This window comes from Melospiza georgiana, chromosome 11 (genome assembly GCF_028018845.1).
Source record: "Melospiza georgiana isolate bMelGeo1 chromosome 11, bMelGeo1.pri, whole genome shotgun sequence".
Taxonomy (NCBI): domain Eukaryota; kingdom Metazoa; phylum Chordata; class Aves; order Passeriformes; family Passerellidae; genus Melospiza; species Melospiza georgiana.
This window is the reverse complement of record NC_080440.1, coordinates 9,183,213-9,206,053: the sequence shown is the minus strand read 5'-3', so window position 1 is coordinate 9,206,053 and position 22,841 is coordinate 9,183,213. Positions and strand designations below refer to the sequence as shown.

General features: G+C 45.2%; 1 protein-coding gene across 2 annotated transcripts; it reads left to right on the top strand.

Moving 5' to 3' along the window:
- Nucleotides 1-83: 83 nt before the first annotated feature.
- Nucleotides 84-21,707, top strand: QRICH1 (glutamine rich 1). Of its 2 annotated transcripts, XM_058031783.1 has the most exons (11): nucleotides 84-165; nucleotides 1,135-1,195; nucleotides 4,676-5,005; nucleotides 12,233-13,249; nucleotides 15,495-15,672; nucleotides 16,259-16,413; nucleotides 17,165-17,279; nucleotides 18,604-18,712; nucleotides 19,059-19,210; nucleotides 19,914-20,004; nucleotides 20,774-21,707. In XM_058031783.1, exons 3-11 carry the CDS (start codon nucleotides 4,697-4,699, stop codon nucleotides 20,964-20,966), a joined length of 2,319 nt encoding a protein of 772 aa, XP_057887766.1. In that variant the 5' UTR covers nucleotides 84-165; nucleotides 1,135-1,195; nucleotides 4,676-4,696; the 3' UTR covers nucleotides 20,967-21,707. The 2 variants fall into 2 exon arrangements, with proteins under 2 accessions (XP_057887766.1, XP_057887767.1); XM_058031784.1 differs by lacking the exon at nucleotides 1,135-1,195.
- Nucleotides 21,708-22,841: the final 1,134 nt, after the last annotated feature.

Sequence of the window (22,841 nt, the reverse complement as noted above, 5' to 3'; positions counted from 1 at the left end):
CGGGGCGGGCCTGGGGGCTGAGCTCTCGCGGGCCTTGGGAGCCGCGCTCTCGCGAGGCTGGGGCAGCGCGGTGATTGGCTGCAGGGGGTTGAATGTAAGATGGCGCCCAGGGAGCTGTGAGGGGAAAAGACTCGGGGCCGAGGCGGCGGCGGCGACAGGGCCGGGGTGAGGCGGGGCCGGGTCACGCCGCGGCGCAGCCGGGCCGGCGGGCCGGGGTAGTGCGCGGCGGCGGCGGGGCTGGGTGGGGCCCCCCTTCGGGCGCGGGAGGAGGAGGCGGCGGTTCCGGGGGCGGCGCGGGCCCGGCGGGGAGGGGGAGGGGGCGGCCCCGCCTGCCGCGCGCGCGCGCTTTCCCGGCCCGCGCGGGCGCGCCCCCCGCTCTTCCCCCCCGTGCACCGGGCGCGTCCCCGTCACCCCCCCCGCCCGGGCGGCGAGGCACCGGAGGGCGCGGCCTGTGCGCGGCCCTCGGCGGCCCCGTCCTCGCGGAGCCCCCGACATGGCTCCTGCCGGGGGGGCGGGGGAGGCGGTGTCACGGCGCCGCCTGCGGGCCCGGCCCGGCCGCCCCGCCGACAGACAAAGGCGGCGGGAGCGGCTGGGGCAGTGCCGGGTCCCCGCGGGCGGGGGAAGCCCCACGGGCTCCGCGTCCCCGCTCGGGCAGGACCGAGGCTGAGCCGCAGCCGGTGTCTCAGGGCCTAAATGCGGAGCTTCGCCTCGTCTCGGCTGGGTGGCCGAGCGGTCCGTAGCGTTCCCGGCCGTCTCTCGGGGATCACCGGGAACACCTGCGCGGGGAGGGTGGGGGGATCGCCTCTGGATGCGGTCACTGCTGCTGCTGCCTTGTTCTAAGTTCTGTGTGCCAGTAACTCCGGTGTTACCGCCGTGCCGCGCCTGTCGCCGCACGGCGCTCTGTGACAGATGTGCTCGCACAGTCGCTCTCAGTCCCACCAGGCTGAGGGATACGATGGTTACAAATTGGGCATCTCGCAATTCCTCAGTAGGAGCTGCTAGCTGCGTGGATGATCATATCTTTGTTTCCTGATATGTTTTTTTTCTTAATGGAATACATATTAAAAATAAAATGACTTAATAAAGAAAGAGGAACTGGGGATGGAAAGGGCTTCTTTGTTCTGTCTTCTCCAGAACGTTACAAGTCTAAGAGCTCAGGACAAGAGCAGCAGAAATACATGCAACATGGTGACTGGTGAGTCCAGATTGTCCACATGCTGCAAGTTGTGTGTGTGTTTTCAGTAACCTCAGTCTAAGTTTTATCAACTAACCGTATGTGCTCATAATCTTCAAAGAATTTCTTGAACTTACTTCTTGAAAAAATGCAGTTATGCTGCACAGCGAGGCGTTATCTTCCTGTATCGGAGAAACTTATTGCCTGGGTGCTCTTTTATTAAATTTTAAAATGCAGTATTAAAAACATGCTGCTGAAATCCAGTGAGGGTGGAGGTTTGCAGTTTCCAGTGTGTGTCTGTGGGATAAATGGAATGCACAAATTATTGTGTTTTAATAACTAAAAGTAGTGACTGCAGCAGCAAGCTGTATGTGTTGCCCTGCAAAAGCCTGTTGAATGCACCCTAGAGCCTTACAGAGGTTTTCTGCCATAAGTGCAGGTTGGTTTAGTGTTAATAAGTAAAATTTCTGTGGGTGCAGCATTACATTTCTGAATCTTTCTGTGGACCTGGTACCTCCACTGCTGCACGGGGTGTTGGGAAGTGCAGTTTTGGGTGGTTCAGTGCTTCTAGTTAAATAATCTCAAGCAGCCTTAAAACTGATACAAATGACTCTGGGAGACACTTTTACCTCCTCCAGGGTCTGTAACTGCACCTGGAGGGAAAACCCAAGGAAGATCTTGCTGCTCTTTGGGGCAGGAGCAGATCCTCATGGCATGGTGGGGCTCTGGTCCATGCCTGGCACTTGGAATTCTGCTCAGCTTAGTGGCTCTTAGTATAGTCACTTCAAGAAAATGTAAATGTTTTTTTTTCCATGGTAGAAGAAAGGAAAGAGATTTCTTCTGGCAGCTTGTGAGAGAGGAATATTTACTAGTAGGGGAAGACTGGCCTAGTAGGCTCTTGATTTGATGCTAACAAGAACTAATTGAAATGAACCAGCTGAGCAGGGTCAAGGATTTGTATTTAAGAAATCAGTGCTTGCTTTAAGATTTGTATTTAAGAAATCAGTGCTTGCTTGGTGCTCAGAAGAGGTTGGTGATTGTTTGGTGGTGGATCTCTGCTGCTTATGCTTCTGGGTGTCTTGTGGCTTCTGGTCTCTTACCCAGGAGAGTGATGTAGCTTGTGAAAGAAGGGTTGGAGTTTCAAAAGTAGAAGTGAGGGCTAACAGCTCCCATTGGGAACAGTGGCCCTGCTGAATTCCTGACTTTCTCCTTTGAGGAGATTAACAGAAGGTGGATAGCTATTCCCTGAGTTGTTATAACACACTAAAATCCAATGCAGGAGCAGGAAGGGAGCACCTGGGAGAGGTGAGCCCATCCAGTTTAGCAGCAGCTGGCTGTCAGGGAGCATCTGTGGCACTTATGTCTGGGATCCTGCTGTCAAAGAACATCTGTGGCATTCGTGTCTGGGATCCCAGCATGGCATCCTTGAGGCTTATTCTTCCCTCTCAAAGCTGTGTCTGCTAGTGCACCTCAGGGTGGACGTGGAGAATGATGATTCTCTTCTGAAAGCCTCACTGTGGTACTGAAGGCAAATACTTGAAGGCTCCAAGTAGAAGACTGGGACAAGTTAATTGCTCAAAATCTGTTTTCCAGCCTCAGTATATAATGCAGCATCATGCAGTTAGATGCAAAACACATTTCAGTGTGCCTGCTGTAAGTCCTGTCTGAGTCCTGTGTCCCTATGGATGCATTAACATCGTTGTTCTCCCCTGGTTTCACCCTGGCCATATGGTTACCTGGGAAGGGGTTAGCAATATGTGCTGTGGAGGTACAGGATACTCTAGGATAGCTCCTGAAAAAGTGACTAATCTTACTGGCTCTGTCACCCAGAGCTGGCTTGAAAATGTCAGATTGGTGTCTCAGAAAGAATGGTTGTTCTGGCCAGATGTGGGCTCTGCAGGAGCTTCTGTATGCTGATATTTGCAGAGCTCTTGGATTTGCTATGTGAAAACCATTATTTGGTGTTTTTTCCTAAACATGTTGTATATTTTAAGAATATCTTCTACAGAAATATCATACAGCAACAAATATGTCTTAAACACTTCAGAAACCATAGATAGAGCACAAGTTACCTCATGTGTTCTGTTACCTTTGATATTTCTTTTTCTCTTGTGAGCCTGGTCCAATGCACTAGCCATGAACCTCCATGTAAACAGAAGCTGTGTGTTTGTACTGCTGCCACATACCAGTGAAGAGGGGTTAGTGTTTGCCTCAGCTCTGCCAGGTTTTGGTGATAACTGGCACTGGACTTGCAGTGTACTTGAGTGCCAGTGAAGGCCTAGAGTTAACTCCAGTTTTCACACAGGCTTTTGCAGCCTTAAGTTCAGCCATAGCCCTGTCTCAGTTCTACTTTGTTAAATCATGGTGAAAGGATACCTAAAGCTCTGGTTTTGTACCTGTTCTCTTTAGACCTACAGTTATAATGTACATAGTGATGTCTGTCTGTTTTTCCTCCTTTATGCAGCTTGATCTAGTAGTGCTGAATCACCTCTGCTAGTCCTGATCTTGTGGTGTTTCACATCTTTTCACAACTGTCTCAGTATCTGGTGATGTTATAGCTCAAATGCATTTATGCTCTATCAAGGCTAATTACTGCCTTAGAAATAACCAGCATACTCACTGCAAAAACAATTTGTGGGTTTAAACAAGAGAAGTCAATAAGAGAAGAATGCTGTCAGAGTATCCCCTAGAGCTGTCTGTTCTCAGGTGGAGTTATCTTTGGTCCTGGTGGTTTTCTTCTTTGCTTTCACTTCCGCCCTGATCATCTTAACTTCTTTTTCTGTCTTTCTGTTGTCTTCACACATGGCATGTTTCTTGTTAACCTCTTCCTATATTAAAAGGACATCAAGAACTGATGCTGCAGTTGCCTTTGTCATTTCCAGAGCTCTGTTTCTCCATGTGTGTAGTTCCCAGTTTGAGGAAATATCTCGATTGCAGCGCTCTCCTTTTGCTTGCTGTGCTCCAATCGATGAGGCTGTCCTAGTCCTAACAGCAGTGAGCTGAGTGCTGCATCTGTTGCTCTCTGTTGTGCTTCCCATCAGCTGCCTAGAATAGAGTGCACGGCCTGACAGAGCACACTGCTCAGTTTGCCACCTCTGTGGCTGCAGAGCTGGGCTGCACATATTGATCCTGAGCCTCTCTCACTAACAGTGCATGCTGCAAACAAATGGAATGTACCACTGGATCTGTCTGGTACAGGACTTGCCTGGTCTGGGTGAAGTACAGAGCTAGGGGAGTTTACATGGCAGCGATCTCTGGGAGGAGGAGGAGTCACACCTGGGGGTCATTCAGACTCCCCTGAGCTGCCAAGGGTTAATCTGAGAAATGTGTAGTAGCACAAAATGCCTCATAAAACTAAAGCATCTGTCCTGGGCATCTGGCTGTGCATGTTTGCCAGTTTTCATACAGTACTTGGTATGAGAGATTAGTTACTGGAGCTGAGAATATCCTTGCATCAAGGAAGTGCTGTAGTTTAAGACTTTTACTTTCTCTTTCCTTCAGGAACCCTGAGGACCTTGCAATATGAATAATTCTCTGGAGAACACCATTTCCTTTGAAGAATACATCCGTGTGAAGGCACGAACGATCCCCCAGCACAGGATGAAGGAGTTTCTAGACTCCCTTGCTTCCAAGGGGCCAGAAGCTCTGCAGGAGTTCCAACAGACAGCCACCACCACAATGGTGTATCAGCAGGCTGGCAACTGCATTTACACGGACAGCACAGAGGTGGCTGGGTCTTTGCTTGAACTTGCTTGTCCTGTGACAACCAGTATCCAGCAACAAACTCAGCCAGAGCAGCAGATACAGGTGCAGCAACCCCAGCAAGTGCAGGTAAGCATCTGAAATCATCTCTGAATGTATATGTGACTGGCCAGCTGATGGAGTAGTGTCCAGAGGTGCTGTGTAAACTTAAGCCTCAGACAAGTACTTAAGGGGCAGGGCTAATTCACTTCAAATAGAACAGCAATATTTCCCTTTCCTTTAAGGAATTTGGTAGTAAATTTCTCTCTTGCCTGTGCCTCCCTGGAGCCCTGCTGTAGGAGGAGCCGCTTACATAGCAATGGAGTGGTGTCACCTATTGGAGAAACAGTCACAGTTCTGGCACATACACAGCTCCAGGAGCCTTGTGCTCTGAAGCTGCTATAAATACCAGCCCCCTCTGGCTGTCTGATTGTTCAGGCTGGCTGTGGGATGGAGCTTGCCTTAAGGATTTATTTTTCTTAATAAAATCAATAGTCTTTAAATAGTTTTCCTTGAACATTCTAAAAGTTGTTCTTGAACTGACTCTTAAGTGAGGAGGAAATGCAAGAGAGTCAACTTTAGGATATGAATTGGGAAGATACTGGAAAGGAATTCTAAAGGATGCATATGCATCAAGGTAGATTATATGTTTGCACAGTGGAAGGAGTTGTCTTTTTTGTTTTGGGTTTTTTTAAGTAGGTATTACATTAGGTATTTTATTAAGTATTAAGTAAGCAAATCCACTATCAGAGAAAAAAAACCAATTTTATAACTTAGGGAATTGCTTTTGTCTTCAGATACATTTTGTAATTTGAAGAGCTCATAGGTTCATAGGTGGCAGGGCATTTACTAAAGTTTTTCTATGATATGTTTCTAAACAGCTGAACCCTGGCTATAGCTGTAATTCTGATACACTATACTTGAGATATGAATCTTTCTTGTTTCTGTAGCAGAATGAAAAGCTGCAAGCTCTTTCTTTTCTTTTTTTTTTTTTTTTACAACAAGTGTGGGTATGGAGTCACAAATGCCTGGAGTTCAGGTGCTGTGTGCTTGCTGCAGTGCAGTAGACTTGTGTCAACAGCTCACTTGTGTGTTTTTATCCTATGGCAAAGACAAAACTCCCTCACTGCTAACTCGTCTCCAATTACTCTCTATTGAATAAATGAATGCTTAACTGGGACTTCTGTAACCTGTTGCCCTACAGTGACTTGTGTTGAAAGGCTTTTGAAGAACAAAAACCTGAGCTCTTTCAGGCATGACTTGGATCTCTGCATGAGGCTGTTAAAACTGATCAAGAGTGTGTTTGGTTTTACCAGCTAGTATGTTTTCTGGAAAAAGTGTTTTTTTGGTTTTTTTTCAGCAGAAGAGCTTGGAGGGTTGGCTTTTGAGTGCCTCAGCCTTGAAGATGTGGAAAGCCCCAGACAAATTGTAAAAGTCAAAAGGAATTTTTTTTCCCCTCTCACTCTTGCTGCCTCATTTCAGAACTACCCAGTGTTCAGGCTTGACCCTTGCAAGGCTTCTAGTAACAGAGATAGGGAGGGAGGTCATATATCTTGTGCTCCAGAGAAAAATAACCTGACCTTCTTGTAAATAAGCATAGAGTTGCTGCCAGAGACCGGTTTCTGATTTTGGAACTGAGTGACCTGCACCCTGAATATGAAAAGCTTCTCATGAAAATTAGGATTTCAGAATTTTCCTGAAAAATGCTGTCTACTCTCTTCTCCTTGTTTTTGATGTGCCTTTGCTTTTAGATACCTGCTTTCCCATCTGTGCAGATCATCATTACTATTTGTATTGCCTGCCCTGCTGCTTACTTTAGGTGGCACATTTGGTACTAGATGTGGCTGCAGCTTTTGTGTGTCAGCAGTGCAGCAGAACTCAGGTGTATTTGAGCAGCTAGCTCAGAATTATCTTAGTATTTCTGCGAGAATAGGGTGGAGAAGAATGTCTTTACCCCTTTGCAAGAGTGTTTTTCTGTTTTTCAGGATTTCTTATTGAGACCTAATTTATGTTAAACTCATGACTTAGTGTTCACTGTGGCAGCAGTGGCAGAGCTCATCTTCTGGGTAAAGCTGGATTTTGTTGTGCCTGGGGAGTGACAGTGTTCCACCATGGCAGTGCACCTGCTCCAGCTGGCTCCCTGTGCTGAAGTACTGCTTGTGTTTTGTTATGATGAATTTTGGTCATCTGCTGAAGCCTCTTAGCTTTTGATTAAACTTGTCATCCTGGCACTTGGATTGGTAATCTGTTTAGTTCTTGCTAATCCAATTGCAAGTCAGTGGAAGACCCTGTGAGTGGCTGTGCTTGTGTCTGGCAGTGTGACAGTGCTGCTGGGGGTGACTAACACTATGACCAGTCAGGTGACCTCACAGTTGAAAGTGCTGCTGGTGATCTTGCAATCATGGAGATAGTGCTCAGGTTTCATCCTGGGTTTACTTGCTGTGAACAACTAAAGACAGAGTGTCACTGCTTGCTGCTTTTATTTATTTTAGAACAATAAATTCGCTCTTTGGAGAAGTTGTCGCCTTAAGGTATTCTTGCCTGAAAGGCTCAGAAAAGTCTTAGCAAATGTTTATTTTAGAGGATGAGTGGATGCAACTGTTGGGTTATGTACACTGGCCATTGCTGCAGTTTAAGTGTCCTGGAGCTCCTTCCACACCCAGTACAACAGGGGTGCCATAAGTGACCTTGAGAAGGAGTTGAGTATGTCAAGTTGTCATACCTTGTTGTGGATCAGGGAGTGGCAGGGAGGGTCCGTGTTTTGCTCCAGTCAAGGAAGTGTTTTACCAGCTCTGCTTTTGGTGAGATTGTTGCTTGTTGGTGCTGTGCATGGAGGCCTTGGAATTGATGGTGCCACTGAGGTGTTTAGTGCTGCTTGCTTCCCAAATATGGTGCTTTTGTAGAGGTCGGTGAACCTCTTGTGCCTCTTACCCAAGAAGCTTTCACTGAAGGAATATCAGAGGACAGAAAGCATCTTTGCTTATGGTGTGTGTGGAGAAAATCCTCAGTTTCAACTTTTTATGAACACTCTGATGTCTAGGTGGCAAGATTTTCTTGGGCAGGGCTTGAGAGGAGGTTGCTACATGTGAGCAAGATCACAGAACTGTGTGGGGAATGGTTGAATGCCTGTGTAAAATATCTTTCAGTTAATACTTGTGCCTTTCTAATTGCTCAATTCCTTATGTGTTTACTGTTCACTATTCTGTGACTTCAGACTTTTATAGGAGGCTGGACATTATTAATGACACAAGGCAGGGAAAGATGCCCTTAAATAGCTTAGAAAAAAGTCTCATCTCTGGCTCTGCACAGAATGCATCTTTGCTTCTGATGGCTGTGCCTTCCTCTTGCCTCTGTACAAGTTCTGAAGTTTAGCTTGAAGGTAGAGTTCCTATTTGGTTATGTTTGAAAAACATGCCAGTATGATTTTAGTGTAGCAGCAGGTACTAATTAGCATTTGCTAGGGCTGAGTGGGACAATTCAAACAGTGGTTATAGTCAAGAGCGCTGTTTTAGAGGTGGCATCTGTTTGTACATGGAAGTACTTTTCTGTTGGAGAGGTAAGCTGGTTTTCCTTGGTTCATATGTTTTAACTGTCTTAGACCTAAATCCCTCCTCAGTGTACAGCTTGACAGCATAATCTTGATATTGTAACTGTTTAAACACACCCAGGGCCCAATTTAGCTGATGGAATTCTCTCTCTGATGTTGATGAATGGGCAGAGGAAAGGCCTGGAGTGAGAGTCAGTGTGGCAGCTGTTGTGAAAAGCTGACTCGCACCCTTCCCGTGGCCCTTGTTTACTTGGATAGAAAGGACTTCCTGTAAAGTGGTTAAATAACAAGTTCTGATACTTCCTGCTACTTCACTGATCAGTCTTTTCACTTACACTTTGCATGTGTGTTTTGTACTTGCTTGTACACTTTCTGGTGTGGCTTTAGAGGGAACTCTTTGTTACAGTGTTAGTTTTTAGTGCTGGACTTGCTTTAGCTTAGCACTATTTAGTGCTGCACTTGCTTTAGCTTAGGGCTGTTGTTGAGGAAAGTGTATTTTAAGTCTTCTGTCCTTAAATTTGGCATAAAAAACTGAGATTACTCTTCTCATGCTCTCATTACCTTTTTTCCCAAATGTTTGACTTTGTGTGGGAAGTTTGAGATCTACCCACATTACTTCTGGGGGCATTTGGAGCATAATTCCTGCAGCAAGTTGGCCACCTGCTGAAGGCTTCTTACCTCTTGTAGGTTTGGAGCCTGTCATTTGGTGTTCCCTCCAGATGAATCTAAGCTGTGAGATGCAGTCTTGTGTTTTGGTGATGTCAAACTAGAACTAAATTTGAAATAGTCTTCTGGAAGGCATAGTATGGACATGTTGGTACATCTCCAGTCTTGCTCTGGAGATCTGCTCTTGGTCTGTATTACTGCTTGCTGGTTTAAATACAGTTTCAGAAACCAAGATCTCTTTGTGAAAAGATGCATTTAAGAGCCTGTCAGGTGCTGTAGGAAAAGCTACATATAATGGTTTGGAGTTAGGTTTTAGGAAATATTAGATAATCCAGTCAGTCTGCAGATGAGAGAATTAACAAGCAAAGAAAATCTCAGTTGTTTGAGAACTGCTGTTCTGAAACAACTGAGCCTGATTCCTTTTTGGGCAGAGAATCCACACAGAGCAGACATGTTATGACTCCTACTTGCAAGTTTCTCTATCAACCTTAGGAAAAAAAGTTTTAGCAACCAGGCTTCAGATATTCTCATGGTCCTAGGGTTACTTATTTACTCTTTGCATTTGCTCAGTTCAGGACAGAGTATGTTTTTGGGTTTGATGTGACAGAAGATTTCCTTTAAGGGAATTTAGTTCTGCTCTCCTGTTACCATACAGAGTTGATTTCTGACACTTTTGGTTTTCTAGGCAGCTGGTACTTGGTCCAGCTTCCAGCTACTTCATGGTGAAAAGGCATTTCTCTGTGTCATGGCAGCCTGCTGGGAGGTGATTCCTTCATGCTGTTGGATCCAGACTTTTGGCAATAAATAGTATTTCAGTACTGGTAACTTGGCATGTTCCTTTCTTGCAGCAGTAACCCAGGAATTGCCAGCATAACATGTTTTTGCTTTAATCTCCAGCATAAAATGAAGATTTAAAGTCCCCTGTTGGTCTTGGCCTGTAAATTTAAAACATTCCCCTTTGTACAGAGTCTTTTATAAAGTCTGCTGCTGCTGAGTGTAATTATTTGTCCTTTTTTCCTCAGATAGCAAGTTAGACAATGAGGTCAATATAAGCAGCCTCTGGCCTCAGACCAGGGTAAAGCCTGTAATCATAGCAGATAAAGCAAATGTTTCTTGTGTGAGACCAAAAATATCAGTGCAATAAAACATGTCATTTGTTCAGTCTTTGGCTTTTGCCTTGCAGGTAATCTTCTGAACAAGGATTTAAATTAATAGTAAAGACCATATTAGTGATTTTTAAAGTGAAGTGTTTTGGAGAATTCTTGCCTTAGGGGTGTGATTACAACTGGCTTTCTTAAACTGAGCCCTTCCCTGGTATCCGTGTTTGGGCCTGTTTGCCCAAGGCTATACTCATGCTGCAGGGCAGAACAATATCAAATAGAACTGAGGAAACATCCCATAGGTGAGTTCAGCTTTTTCAATTGACTGCCTGATCAAATCCCTCATTGATGGAGCTTTTTAAGCTGTCATGCTGACATAAGGTCACATGCTTCTTGTTACCTTGCAGGAAATTATTACAGAGTCACCACGTCATCTGGATGACAGTGTCCTGCCCAGAGTTCCCAGAAGGAACTATACCCTATTCTTCCTGGAAATCTATTAATTCTTAACAGGAGGTGACTTATAAATCTGGCCTGCCAGTGGGGCATTTTGCTACCCCAGTTTTTTCCTTAGCAACTCTTAATTGGCTGTAAATGAGTCCTTAACATTTTTCAGGACTTCTTAGCAGTGATGCTGGGAAGTGAGATTTTGTGCACAGCAGGCCTGCATTGTAGTTCCTTTTGGTATTGTCAGACTAGTGTGCTGTCTCTGTGCAAATGCTGCTTTAGTCTGCCTGGATCCAGGAAGTGAGGTAGAAAAAGGTGAGAGAACTGTGAGTAGGAAGACATTTAGTCTTGCAACTAAAGAAGTCCGTGTTGGCTTCAGAAAGAGGTACTGAGTAATTAACTGCCTCCCTGAAGATGAAGTGTTAATGAAGCCTAGAGAAACAGATGGTCATGAGTACCTGGGATATCGCTTCTAGGACAAGGCAGATTTAACAAGTTGCCTCTGTAAATGTGAGGAAAAGTGGAGAAGTGTCTGAACAAGGGATGTGAAGCTGTTGGGACCTGAAATTTGTGCTAGGGGCTACCTTTGACTGCTGGCTTTCAGTGTGCTGCTGGACTGCTGCTAGGTATTGTGGCAGACCTTGGACAAATGAGCATTAATGTGAGAGGGTGTGATTTTTTTTTTCTCTCTAAAATAAAAGGAACTGGTTGGGAATCAAGTCAACAGATTTGTCAGTGTTATTCAGCATTGTCTAAGTGCGTGAGCTAGAAAATAAAACTGAGTAGTTTGGACAATAACTGGTATTAAATGGAATAAGTAAATAATGAAAAAAGGTTGGTTTTAATTATCATTGCCAAAGAAATTCTTCTAGAGTTTACAAAACATGCTGCAGCATAGGCCATTAATGCATGACAAAGATTGACATTGAACTTGCCACATTCTGTGTTGGCACCCACTTGAGTAGGGTTACTATTAATGATAGGTTTCAGAGTAATAATCCTGTGCTTTATGAGGAAAGAGCCAAGTGCTGGTTTCAACTTACCCATATTTCTTAGTGCCTGTCACCAGCAAGTGATCCTGTGGCCATCTTGGGACTGGGGTGGGCAGCAGTAGAACAATCTTTAGAGCATGGTAAGAATGAGGCAAGCTCCTGTGAGTGTAATGTGAATGACCTTTAAGTCTTGGTATTGCAAGACCTGTGCTAAAGTAACATTTTAGCAATGCAAATAGTTTTGAAGACTCTTGGATTCCAAGGATGGAATCTGTTGGCTTGAGCCCATAGAGCTTTGAGGGTGGAGATGTAGCTCACATGCTGTTCTCTCTTTGCTGAGAGTCGTGTGCAATGCTGAGCAAACACATCTACTGTATCACTGTTATCAACCAGGCACTTCTAGAATAACTTGGCTTCATTTTCCTGAAATCTTTACTAATGGATTAATACATAGAGTCAAAAGGTAGCATAAAAAGGCCTGGAGCTTAGATCTTGAGTGACAGACCATCTCTGCTGAATCACTGGTGTTTGCTGACCTCTAACCGGTGCCTTGGTGTCGTTGCAGGTTCAGGTGCAGGTCCAGCAGTCACCGCAGCAGGTCTCCGCCCAGCAGCTCTCTCCACAGCTCTCTGTCCATCAGGCTTCAGAGCAGCCCATACAGGTGCAGGTGCAGATCCAGGGCCAGGCACAGCAGCAGGCATCCCAGACAATACAGAGTCAGTCTCTTCAGAGCCCCAGCCCGTCGCAGCTGCAGGCAGCCCAGATCCAAGTGCAGCATGTGCAGACTGCCCAGCAGATCCAGGCTGCAGAGCTGCAGGAGGAGCACATACAGCACCAGCAGATCCAGGCCCAGCTTGTGGCAGGACAGGCCATTACTGGTGGCCAGCAGATCCAGATCCAGACAGTTGGGGCACTGTCACCCCCACCTTCTCAACAAGGCTCCCCACGCGAGGGAGAGAGGCGGATCAGCTCTGCGAGCGTCCTTCAGCCGGTGAAGAAGCGCAAAGTGGATATGCCTATTACTGTGTCCTATGCTATTTCAGGGCAGCCAGTTGCCACAGTGCTGGCCATTCCTCAGGGCCAGCAGCAAAGTTATGTCTCTTTAAGGCCAGACTTGTTAACAGTGGACAGTGCCCACCTGTACAGTGCCACTGGGACCATTACTAGCCCCACTGGAGAGACGTGGACCATCCCTGTTTACTCTGCTCAGCCACGTGGTGACCTTCAGCAGCAAAACATAACCCACATTGCCATCCCTCAGGAGGCCTACAACGCCGTCCACGTCAGTGGCTCCCCCACAACTCTGGCTACAGTGAAGCTGGAAGATGACAAGGATAAGATGGTGGGAAGTACTTCAGTAGTGAAGAACTCTCATGAGGAAGTGGTGCAGACTCTTGCTAATTCGATCTTTCCAGCACAGTTTATGAATGGCAACATCCACATTCCAGTGGCAGTGCAGGCTGTGGCAGGGACATACCAGAATACAGCACAGACAGTGCACATATGGGACCCACAGCAGCAACAGCAGCAGCCCACACCACAAGAGCAGGGGCAGCAGCAGCAGCTACAAGTCACTTGCTCAGTAAGTTAAAACTGCCTCTTAGTCTCAGTTGGTGATTAACAACTTACAAATGTTTTGGAGAGGGAGTGTGCCAGCAGACAGCTGGTGTCTGGGAAGCAGAGATGCATCTGTCCCAGAAGCCTGAATGTGACACAGGGCACTTGGGTATAAGACTTTCATGTGATAATGTTGGTTCATAGTTATAGGATTCAAAACATTCCAAAAGAAAGCACAGTCTTGATCTTAGTGTTAAAAATTAATAGATACATACTGATTGCCAGACTCTTCATAGCAGGCATTCTGAGATCTGCAGTATTTTCCTGAGCTGTTGCAGTGGACAGGCAGGGATAATTGCAGCCAAATAAGGTGTGCTAATGTGTACTAGTCATGGTCAGTTACTTTGTGTTGTGTTGCACGTGGGAGTCCACAGCAGATCCGGTGCCTGGGTAAAGTATTGAAATCTGACTTGTTGTGAGCAAACTTCCAGGATCAAATGTACTTTAGAGTACATAAGATTTTTAAAATAAAATACCCTAAACATATACACAATTCCAGGGGGAAGGTACTCTCTCTCTAGGGGGGACAATAAAGCTACTAGAGGTGAACATCGTGGTTTTGGGAGTTGACCCTCTCAAAACTGTGAAACTGAGAAAGAATTTGCCTGCCTGCCCTGTGCTGTCCTGTGGCATTGTGCTTCTAGGGGATCTGGGCAAGTTGCAGCAATTTTGGTTTATTTGTGAAAAATGCAGGTTTGTTAAGAAGCACGTGCCAGTTCAGCAGATTCATGTCAGCCAATGTCCAGCCTTCACACTGGACAGAGGTGTCTGTGAGGTTAGGGCAGAAGGCTGGCCCTTGGATTGGGCTGATGGAGGCAGTTGGCTCTGGAAAGCTTTCAGCTCTCTGGAGATTAATGTGGCAGCACTGGAGGAGAGCAGAGGCTCAGTCCTGGCTCCTGCAAAGACAAGGTGTCAGGTCACCCTTGGACTCGTGAAGGCAGAGAGAGGCTTTGCTTCACAACTTAGTCACCATCTGCCTTGATTAAAGCTGGGCCTTTTCAGGCAGTCTCTCTGCTGCAGCTGCAGGGGCTGAGAAGCAAGAAGCTAATAAGAGCTGATGCAGAGAATAAAAAGCCAGCCAGAGGGAGTTGGAAGGCTCCAGTCTGAGGCTCTTGCAGACTTTGCCTCTTAAGCTGTTGGTTTTTTATACTAAGGTACAGGTATTTAAAGTCTTGATGCTGTTTTCCTATGCCATGGGCTCTAGTACTGTGAGAGCAACTTCCACTAATATTGATACTTAGCAGTATCAAAGGAAAAGCTGCTTTTTGGAGTAGCTCTTAAGGAAAAAGCAAAACTGCTTTGATACAAGAATTGCTATTTCTGTAACATTCAGGGTACCAGTGAGACTTTGACTAAGGTCTGTAAAGCTGTTAATTGAGGTAGTTATGAGATTCTGTGGCATGGAATTGAAAACCTGTAGTGATGAATGCAGAGTGAGTGCAGCTGAAGGGCTTGCTGCAGGTTTTAGATTGGTGCTGTTGGTTGCCTGACAAATAAGTTTCAGTTTGAGATTAAAATTCTTGGTGACCTAAGGTCCCACTGCAAAGTAAATTTCCAAAGGGTCTGGAGATGCCTTAGGTCTGTAATAAGTCATGCAGTCACTCTTCACACAATAATAGCTAGTCCCCATTAATAATATTTGATATTGTGAGAACATTGCATTGAAATTGAATCGATGTTTTGATGCTGTGTTCTAGTCTTACTGCTTTATACCTTTTACAAATGAATTCATCTTATTTATCACTATGCTAAGAACAGCATGCATTTATTCTGTGTGCCTGTTATGTACTGCTTAAAGAAGAGAGTCTGCACAGGGAGGGATGGCAGTGGTGTATGGCATGTGATTGTACCCAGGACCTTCCTTAGGGCAGTCTAGGTGTGGAGCAGCAGTGGTGAGTAAAGCTGGTGGCACCTTCCTGTTCAGGGCTGCTCTTGTAGCGAGATGGATTTCAGTGGCAATTCAGAGTGACAAGTGAGCTGAAAAGATGGATCTGTCCGTTCAAACTGGAGGAGTTTTTGGAGTGTAGAATATTCTTTTGTGAGCAGCAATTCAGGTCAAACAGCAAAAGTTGCATTCCTTGGATTAATTTCTTGTTGGGAGTGTTGCAGAAGGTTGGTATCCTGGGGTTACAGGTTTTGTGGGATTCTTGGGTTTTGTCCAGCTGTTGCATGTTGAAGTGTGTGTATAAACTGAGGGTTTTCTTTCACAGGCTCAAACCGTTCAGGTTGCTGAAGTTGAACCACAGCCGCAGCCACAGACTTCACCTGAACTTCTACTTCCAAACTCTCTGAAGCCAGAAGAAGGTCTTGAAGTGTGGAAAAGCTGGGCACAGACCAAGAATGCAGAGCTGGAAAAAGAAGCCCAAAATAGACTAGCACCTATTGGAAGTAAGTGCCGTTGACAATATGGCCTTTGTTTCCTTTCAAGTTGGATTAGGAGTGACTAAAATGTTATGTGTGTGCTGCTCTGGAAAACCCTTTTGTTTAATCAGTGATTGTTCCTAAATTTAAATTTTAATTTACTCTGCAGTACTAATTATTGTGTATTCCCAGTGCCACAGGACATGTATTAGCTCTGTGCTGAGCCCCCTTTAGCCCCCGGGCTGACAGCAATAGAAAAGGGCACTGCATGGCTGTGGTGATGGACAAATCTGTCTGTCCAGGCTGGTAGAACAGTCATGGAGTTGCTGGTTTGCTGTTGCAAACCATTTCACTGGGGACATGGTGAAAGAAGGCAATAGTCAAACATTTGGTAGGGCAGAGGATCTTCCTGTCAAACTCTTTCCTGTTTTATCTTTTATTATTTCTGACAGCCTAAGATCTGGATTTATTTCAACTTGCATTAGTATACTGGGAGAATGAGGTAGTGCTGGACCTGCCAGATAGAATGGAGACGTGGGAAATCTTTCCTGAAATGTTAGGAAATAATATGGCTTTATCACTTCACTAATCTAGCTTTGTTTTGTTTTTCCAGGGCGTCAGCTGCTGAGGTTCCAGGAAGATCTCATCTCCTCAGCCGTGGCTGAGCTGAACTATGGTCTGTGCTTGATGACACGAGAAGCTCGGAATGGTGACGGTGAACCCTATGATCCAGATGTGCTCTACTACATCTTCCTGTGCATTCAGAAGGTGGGATGGGACAGCTCCATGTGCTGCAGAACTGTCCCTGTTGTCAGCATGTGTAGGGGGACTCCTGGTTATAAAAATAGAGACTGTGACTTCTATTAAGCTTACCAACAATTTTATAAGAAAAAAATCTCTTTGCTTAAAAACCTTGAAAACATGAGATGACTTTTCTGTCCTTACTGCAAGCAATGCTTTAGTCTATGAGTTAAATTTGTGAATAATGGAGTTCAGTATCACAGTGAAAGTAATAAATCCATTTTGCTTTTTTTGATCGGGAGGAGAAGGGTTGGATGATGACAACTTTGAAGAAGTTGTCAATGTCAAGACTTAAATTTAGTTGAAGCCTTAACAGGCAAGAACTTAGCTTTATGTGCTGTGGGAAGTATGAGCTTTCTGGAAGAGCTGCAGGAACAGAGCTGCACTTGAACAGCGAAATTGAGCATCCTTGTTGTTAACCTAAAAAAGTAGCATCCACTAGTCTTGTGAAATAACTAGAAGTGAGCACACCTGAAATAAAAGGTGAAGTCCAATCAGCTTTACTTTGTAAGATAGTTTTTCCTTTTTCTGTCCTGGCATTGCCATGATAGTAATGGAGATTCGCCTTGGTGCAAGAGTACTCACTCTTTAGTAAACTGTGTTAGCCTTCAGTGCTGTGCTGTAAAATGCTCAGCTGAGGATGTGGGCCCTTAGGATGAGGTCAGCTCTGAGGAACACACTTGCTGCCACTGTACTGGGCTGTTGTGATCTCTTACAGTATCTCTTTGAAAATGGCCGAGTCGATGACATCTTCTCAGATCTCTACTACATCCGCTTCACTGAATGGCTGCATGAAGTTCTTAAGGACATACAGCCCCGTGTTTCACCTCTTGGTAAGGGCTATTGTTTAAGAACTTTAAAACTTCCTAGAGCTTGGAATGTTTAAACTGAACCTATAGCATGAATGTAGTCTGAATGGAAACCTTTTTGAAGTATCTAACATCCCTAGGCTAGCTAATGCTGGTCAGGGAGAAAAAAGTGATGTTTGCAGTGAATGCTGGGGTTACTGCAGTTGTCAGGCTCTAACCCTGACTGTCATTGAGCAGTATTTGTCTGTCACTTGTCACCAATCAGAAGGCACATTGTGGGGACTTTGTAGTGTCATAAGATTGGCTTACTTGGCAGGGAGCTGATCCTTGATTTGAATCAGGTTTCCTCATATGAAGTGGTAATACATCCTGCCTCTAATATGTATTGTTTCTTTGGGAGATAATACAGCAGTGTCATAGTGCCATGCAGCCAGATGGATACTGTCTGCAGAACCAACTGAGTGTGACAGGAAAAAACAATGAGTGAATAAAGCCTCCAGTGCTGCAGTCAGTTGCAGCTCAACCTTATGTTTAGGAGATCATGGCAACAGGGATGGGGGAGGCAGTTCCAGAGGAGACAAATTTTGACAGAGAACTGTATGAGAACTAGGTAAAAATTGCATTTTCAGAGCATGGAAACCTGGTTTCTCATTGCCTCATTCCCTTTGATATGTTTGGACATGAGTGAAGAAGTTAATTCTTATGTTCAGTAAAGTAGTTGATGTTACAGGCTATGTGGCTAAGTGGCACCATGAGTTTTGGAGTCCTTTTGTTCTCAGTCTGGCTGTTTGATCAGTGCTTTGACATTCCACAAGCCTCACAGTTCATACTGCTGTCTTTCTGTTTATCTGTGTATTTGGAGTGTAGTATTTTTCTTCTACACAAAGGGGAAAAAAAATGTGAGAATCAAAGGATTACTCATGTGTCCAAATACATCACTTGGCACTGTGTGCTCACTGAAGCTGTGCACAGGGCCAAGAACTGATTTGTTACACTGGCCTGCCTGCTCTCACATATTATTGGATTAAGAGCATCTGCATTGGAGCCAAGCCAACAATTAAAAGCTTTTAAGTGCATATTCTTTCCTCTGTGGGCTGGGATGTATAGGCATGTTGCACAAGCATACTCTCCACAGCTAGAGGTTGATGGATACGTACAAGTGTTTCCTAGCTGTACCTGCTATTTAAAAAGTTACTTGCAGAGCACTGAATCTTGGCATTAGTGAGAATCTCTTCTTTCTCCTTGTGTCAAGATTTGTATGCTCTCCAGTACTTACAGACTGTAACATGCTGCCTGTGCTCATCTTGTGTCTGTCCCCTGGTATGATGCTGACCTCTGATTATTGCAGGTTACATCCTCTCCAGTCATGTAACAGAAGAGATGCTGTGGGAGTGTAAGCAGCTTGGAGCTCACTCCCCTTCCACCTTGCTCACTACACTGATGTTTTTTAATACAAAGTAAGTACTCAGCTCTTAGGGAGTCTTGGGGAATAAAAGAACTTCAGAGACCTTAACAGGATTGCTGTGAAACTGCTGCACTGCATGGGGCAAAATCACAAGTTTCAGGTGGTTGCACACAAAGCCCACTTGTAGCTTCATCAGACAAAGATGCAGTATAACAAGGAAGTGAGCTAGCAGAGGGCAGACTGAACCTGGGGCTTTTGTATGCTTTGCTGCTGGAAGAGTCCTTAGCCCAGTGGTTGGTTTGCAGCCTGCTCATGATGACTAAAGATAACTACCTTGCTGTTGTGACTGTGTCCCTTGCTTGTCTCTGAATGTCCTGTGTTCTGTTCTTGCTGCTCAGATACTTCCTGTTGAAAACAGTAGACCAGCACATGAAGCTGGCCTTCTCCAAGGTGCTGAGGCAGACCAAGAAGAACCCTTCTAATCCCAAGGATAAAAGCACGAGTATCCGCTACATGAAGGCTCCAGGCATGCACCAGACAGGACAGAAAGGTAGTGTCCAGGAGGTTTCTTTGGTAATATTTTACTTACTTGGGCTTGAAGAAGTGGATGAACTTGGAGATGTTTGCAGGTAGGGAATCCAAGGCTCTGCAGTGGATCCTGGCAGTATGTGTTTTCCATGCATTCTCTCCAAGAGAGAGTAGTACCTTCTAATCATAACCCTGGGGACATACCTTGCCTGAGGCATGTGGGACTCATCAACAACTAAGGATAATTTTTTTGTTACTTTTGTTTGTTTTTTTGTTTTTTTGCTTTTTTTTTTTTTTTTATGGGCAAAGAGACTATTGGGTGTAAGTGCTTATGAAGAGATGGAGAAAATTCTTTGGGAGGGCTTCTCTTACCTTGATTCATGTGAACTCATAAGAATTCCTATGTAAGTACAATCTATCCTCTTAAAAGCACAGGATGCAACTGAGGCTTTGCAGTCTCAGTAGTGATATTTCCCTCATTTGGTGCACTGGTTGAGGAGAAATGGAAAAAAGGATATGGATGGGTTGTGATCTCCTATGGCCTTAGGATATAGCAAGCTCTGCATAATGCTTTTAAGCATTTATAGCCAGGTGCCTCTGCCCTGGAACAGCCATATGTCTCTTGCTAGCTCCTGTATGGTGACAAGGTGCTGCAGTGTTGAGGCTCTGTGGTGTGCTGTGCTTACACAGAGTGTCTGACAGACTTCTGGGGGGCTGGTTTGTAGTTACAGATGACATGTATGCAGAGCAGACCGAGAATCCAGAGAACCCCCTGAGGTGTCCCATAAAGCTGTATGACTTCTACCTCTTCAAATGGTGAGAGCTCTCATTGTGTGTGTGGTGCTTGTCTTCTGTGCCTGGGGAGCTGCACCCTGTGCCTGGCTGAGTTTGCTGTGATACCACTGGCACAATTTCTGTGTTCCATAAGTTTACTTAAATGGAGATGGGTGCTGATGTGAGAGAGTGGGATTAACTCTGATGGCATGTAAATAGAATTTTTGGGGTATTTAAAAGACAAATCCTGATTTGTGAACTGGCGGCTCTTAATCTTGAACATTTGCTGTGTTTACATGAACTTGTTCTTCTGCTTGTGAGTTGCAAGTCATCTGGAAGCATCCATTACTGAAGGTAGGATTACGGTCCTATTCAGACTAGCTTCTGAACAAAAATAAGGACTTGCAATGGAGATTGGAGTGTGCCTTAAAGGACTAATCTCTGAATTATGATGGTTCTGAAATTTAATGTAATGGTTCAGCTGCACAGATGGATCTGCAGGTAGCCTGAAAGTGAAAATGCCCCATCCTTTCTTTACTCTGCAGGACCCCTAAAGCCATGTGTGTGTTATGCTTACCAGTGTGAAATAAAAACTACTTTGTTGTAGTCCTCACCATGGCTTTTTAACCTTGGCACATCCTAAAACTTCAGAATGAATGTTGCCCCTAGATGTATCTCTGTTCCTTCATCGTGTGTGTCATCAGCCAGCTGTTCACTGTCAGGATTTGTGAAGCCTGGGGTGAGGACAGCGGTGCTATCTCTGTTGCAGCACATTTTGTTAGTCTGGTTGTTTCTGATCTTCCTCTCACAGCCCCCAGAGTGTGAAAGGCCGGAATGACACCTTTTACTTGACCCCGGAGCCAGTGGTGGCCCCCAACAGCCCGATCTGGTATTCCATCCAGCCGATCAGCAGAGAGCAGATGGAGCAGATGCTCACCCGCATCCTGGTGATACGAGAGATTCAGGAAGCTCTTGCCGTGGCTAATGCCAGCACCATGCACTAAGGCATCCTTCGTGGCTCAGATGGGGTGGGGCAGGGTGATGGGGGAGGGACAAGCAAAGAGAAATTGTACAGACTTTTACACTAAAGGAGATGCCTAAGTTTTTGGTTTTTTATTGGTGTAGTTATGAAGCCCTTTTAGGCTTCTTCTCTTTAAAAGAATCTAAAGGAAAACCTACCCATTGTGTATCCTACCCAAAACACCAAACTGTTGGAACCATTGGAGGCTGCATATCCCCTGCAAGCTGGGAGCTGTGGAAAGCTGCTGGTTGACTCTGGGTTTTTTTTTTATGATGTAGAAAACATGAACTACAGGATTGGCCTGGTTGGCTGGGGCCTCTGTCTCCTTGGAGCACGTGCAGCCTAGAGGGCACAGAATGATGGATGGACCTGCTCAGCCAGTGGAGGAGAGGCAGGCATCTTCTTTTCTTGTGCTTGGACGTTAATTTGCTGTTATCTTGGAAGAAAGAGGAGAGAGTGAACTGCAATTATGATTTATACAAAAAAAAAACAAAACAACAATTTCTATTCAGACCTTTAAGTGACATTTTTAGATGTTAAAAGTACAAACTTTACCACACTCTTCTTTTTTGGCCTAACATTGAGGCCTTAAAGCTTGAGGCTTCTGTGCCTGATGGAATTCTTGTAACATACACTTGTGTATCATATAAAGATACCACCCTGTTTCTCTTATGTATTCTTACTCTAGTTGTTTATTAAGAATGACGAGCACGTCTTTTCAACATGCCATTGAACAATGTGTCTTTATTTGGGGAAGAGTGAGCTGTGAGGGTGGGGGGTCATTATACAAAGATCAGTATGCAAACTGGTTGTTTTCATCCCTGTTCATGCTTTCCAGCTCAGCTCTGCTGGATTTCTTTCACCCCTACAACTTGTGAAGGTAGAAGGGCATACACTTCTGTTGAAGGACCTGAATGTCTGCTTGCTGATGGAAGCTCAGTGCCAGGCTAGGAACATGGGATCTGTGAGACCACATCAGACTGTCCTAGTGTTCTGTGGCTTTACCCCTAGGCAAATCCCCCTCTTTCCACCTTTTCAAATGCATCACAACAACAGCATGATGGAGGGGTAGTGGAGGGAAAAGGCCTTCCAGGAGCAGCATATGGCTTACTCCTGCTGTTTAACAGCCTTTTCACAGTTTTTAACACAGCTGTGTAGCTTTTGGCATCATTCATGATCATAATCCCCAGCCCTGTAGCCTTGCCTCGCTGCATCTTAAATGGTTGCTGTATTTTATATCATTAACAAATAGTCTGCTCTTTTGAAGCCAGCAGGTAGCCAACTGTGCTTGAAATGGGAGATCACTTGCCAGGCTTGTTACTTGTGCCACCAGCTTCTTGGATGCAGAGAAGTTACTCTGCTTCTTGAACTTGTCTTCCCTGCTTCTCCACCTCATGTCCCTTCCCTGTTCCAAAATACACAGATAAATATTTAGATATATATTACAGTAAAAGAACTTAAACTTGTGTACAGGCAAGCAACTTTCCTGAAGCCTCTGTTGTCCAGCACCTATCTGTATTGAGAAGGAAGGTCTGCCCTCTCTGTTGGTTGTGCAAGAGTGTAAATTGATGAGAGTAGCCAATGTTCCCTGTCTTTGTGCTTGTGAGCAGTGTTGAGGTGTGCAGCTTAGAGAGACTTCCCAAGCCCCTGATGCTTCATATTGATGTTGGTGTTTCTGAGGGAGCAGGTGTGCTTGAGTCAGTGTCAGTATGAGCAGTTTGTTCCCTCTGCAGGACTCTGTGCTCAAGTAGGTGTGTGCAGAGAGGTGAAGTAGCAATGCACTGTTGTTGTTTTAGGCTCTTAGCTCAGTGTCTGCCCTCAGAACTAGGCCAGAGGAAAACAGCCTGGGATCACTGCC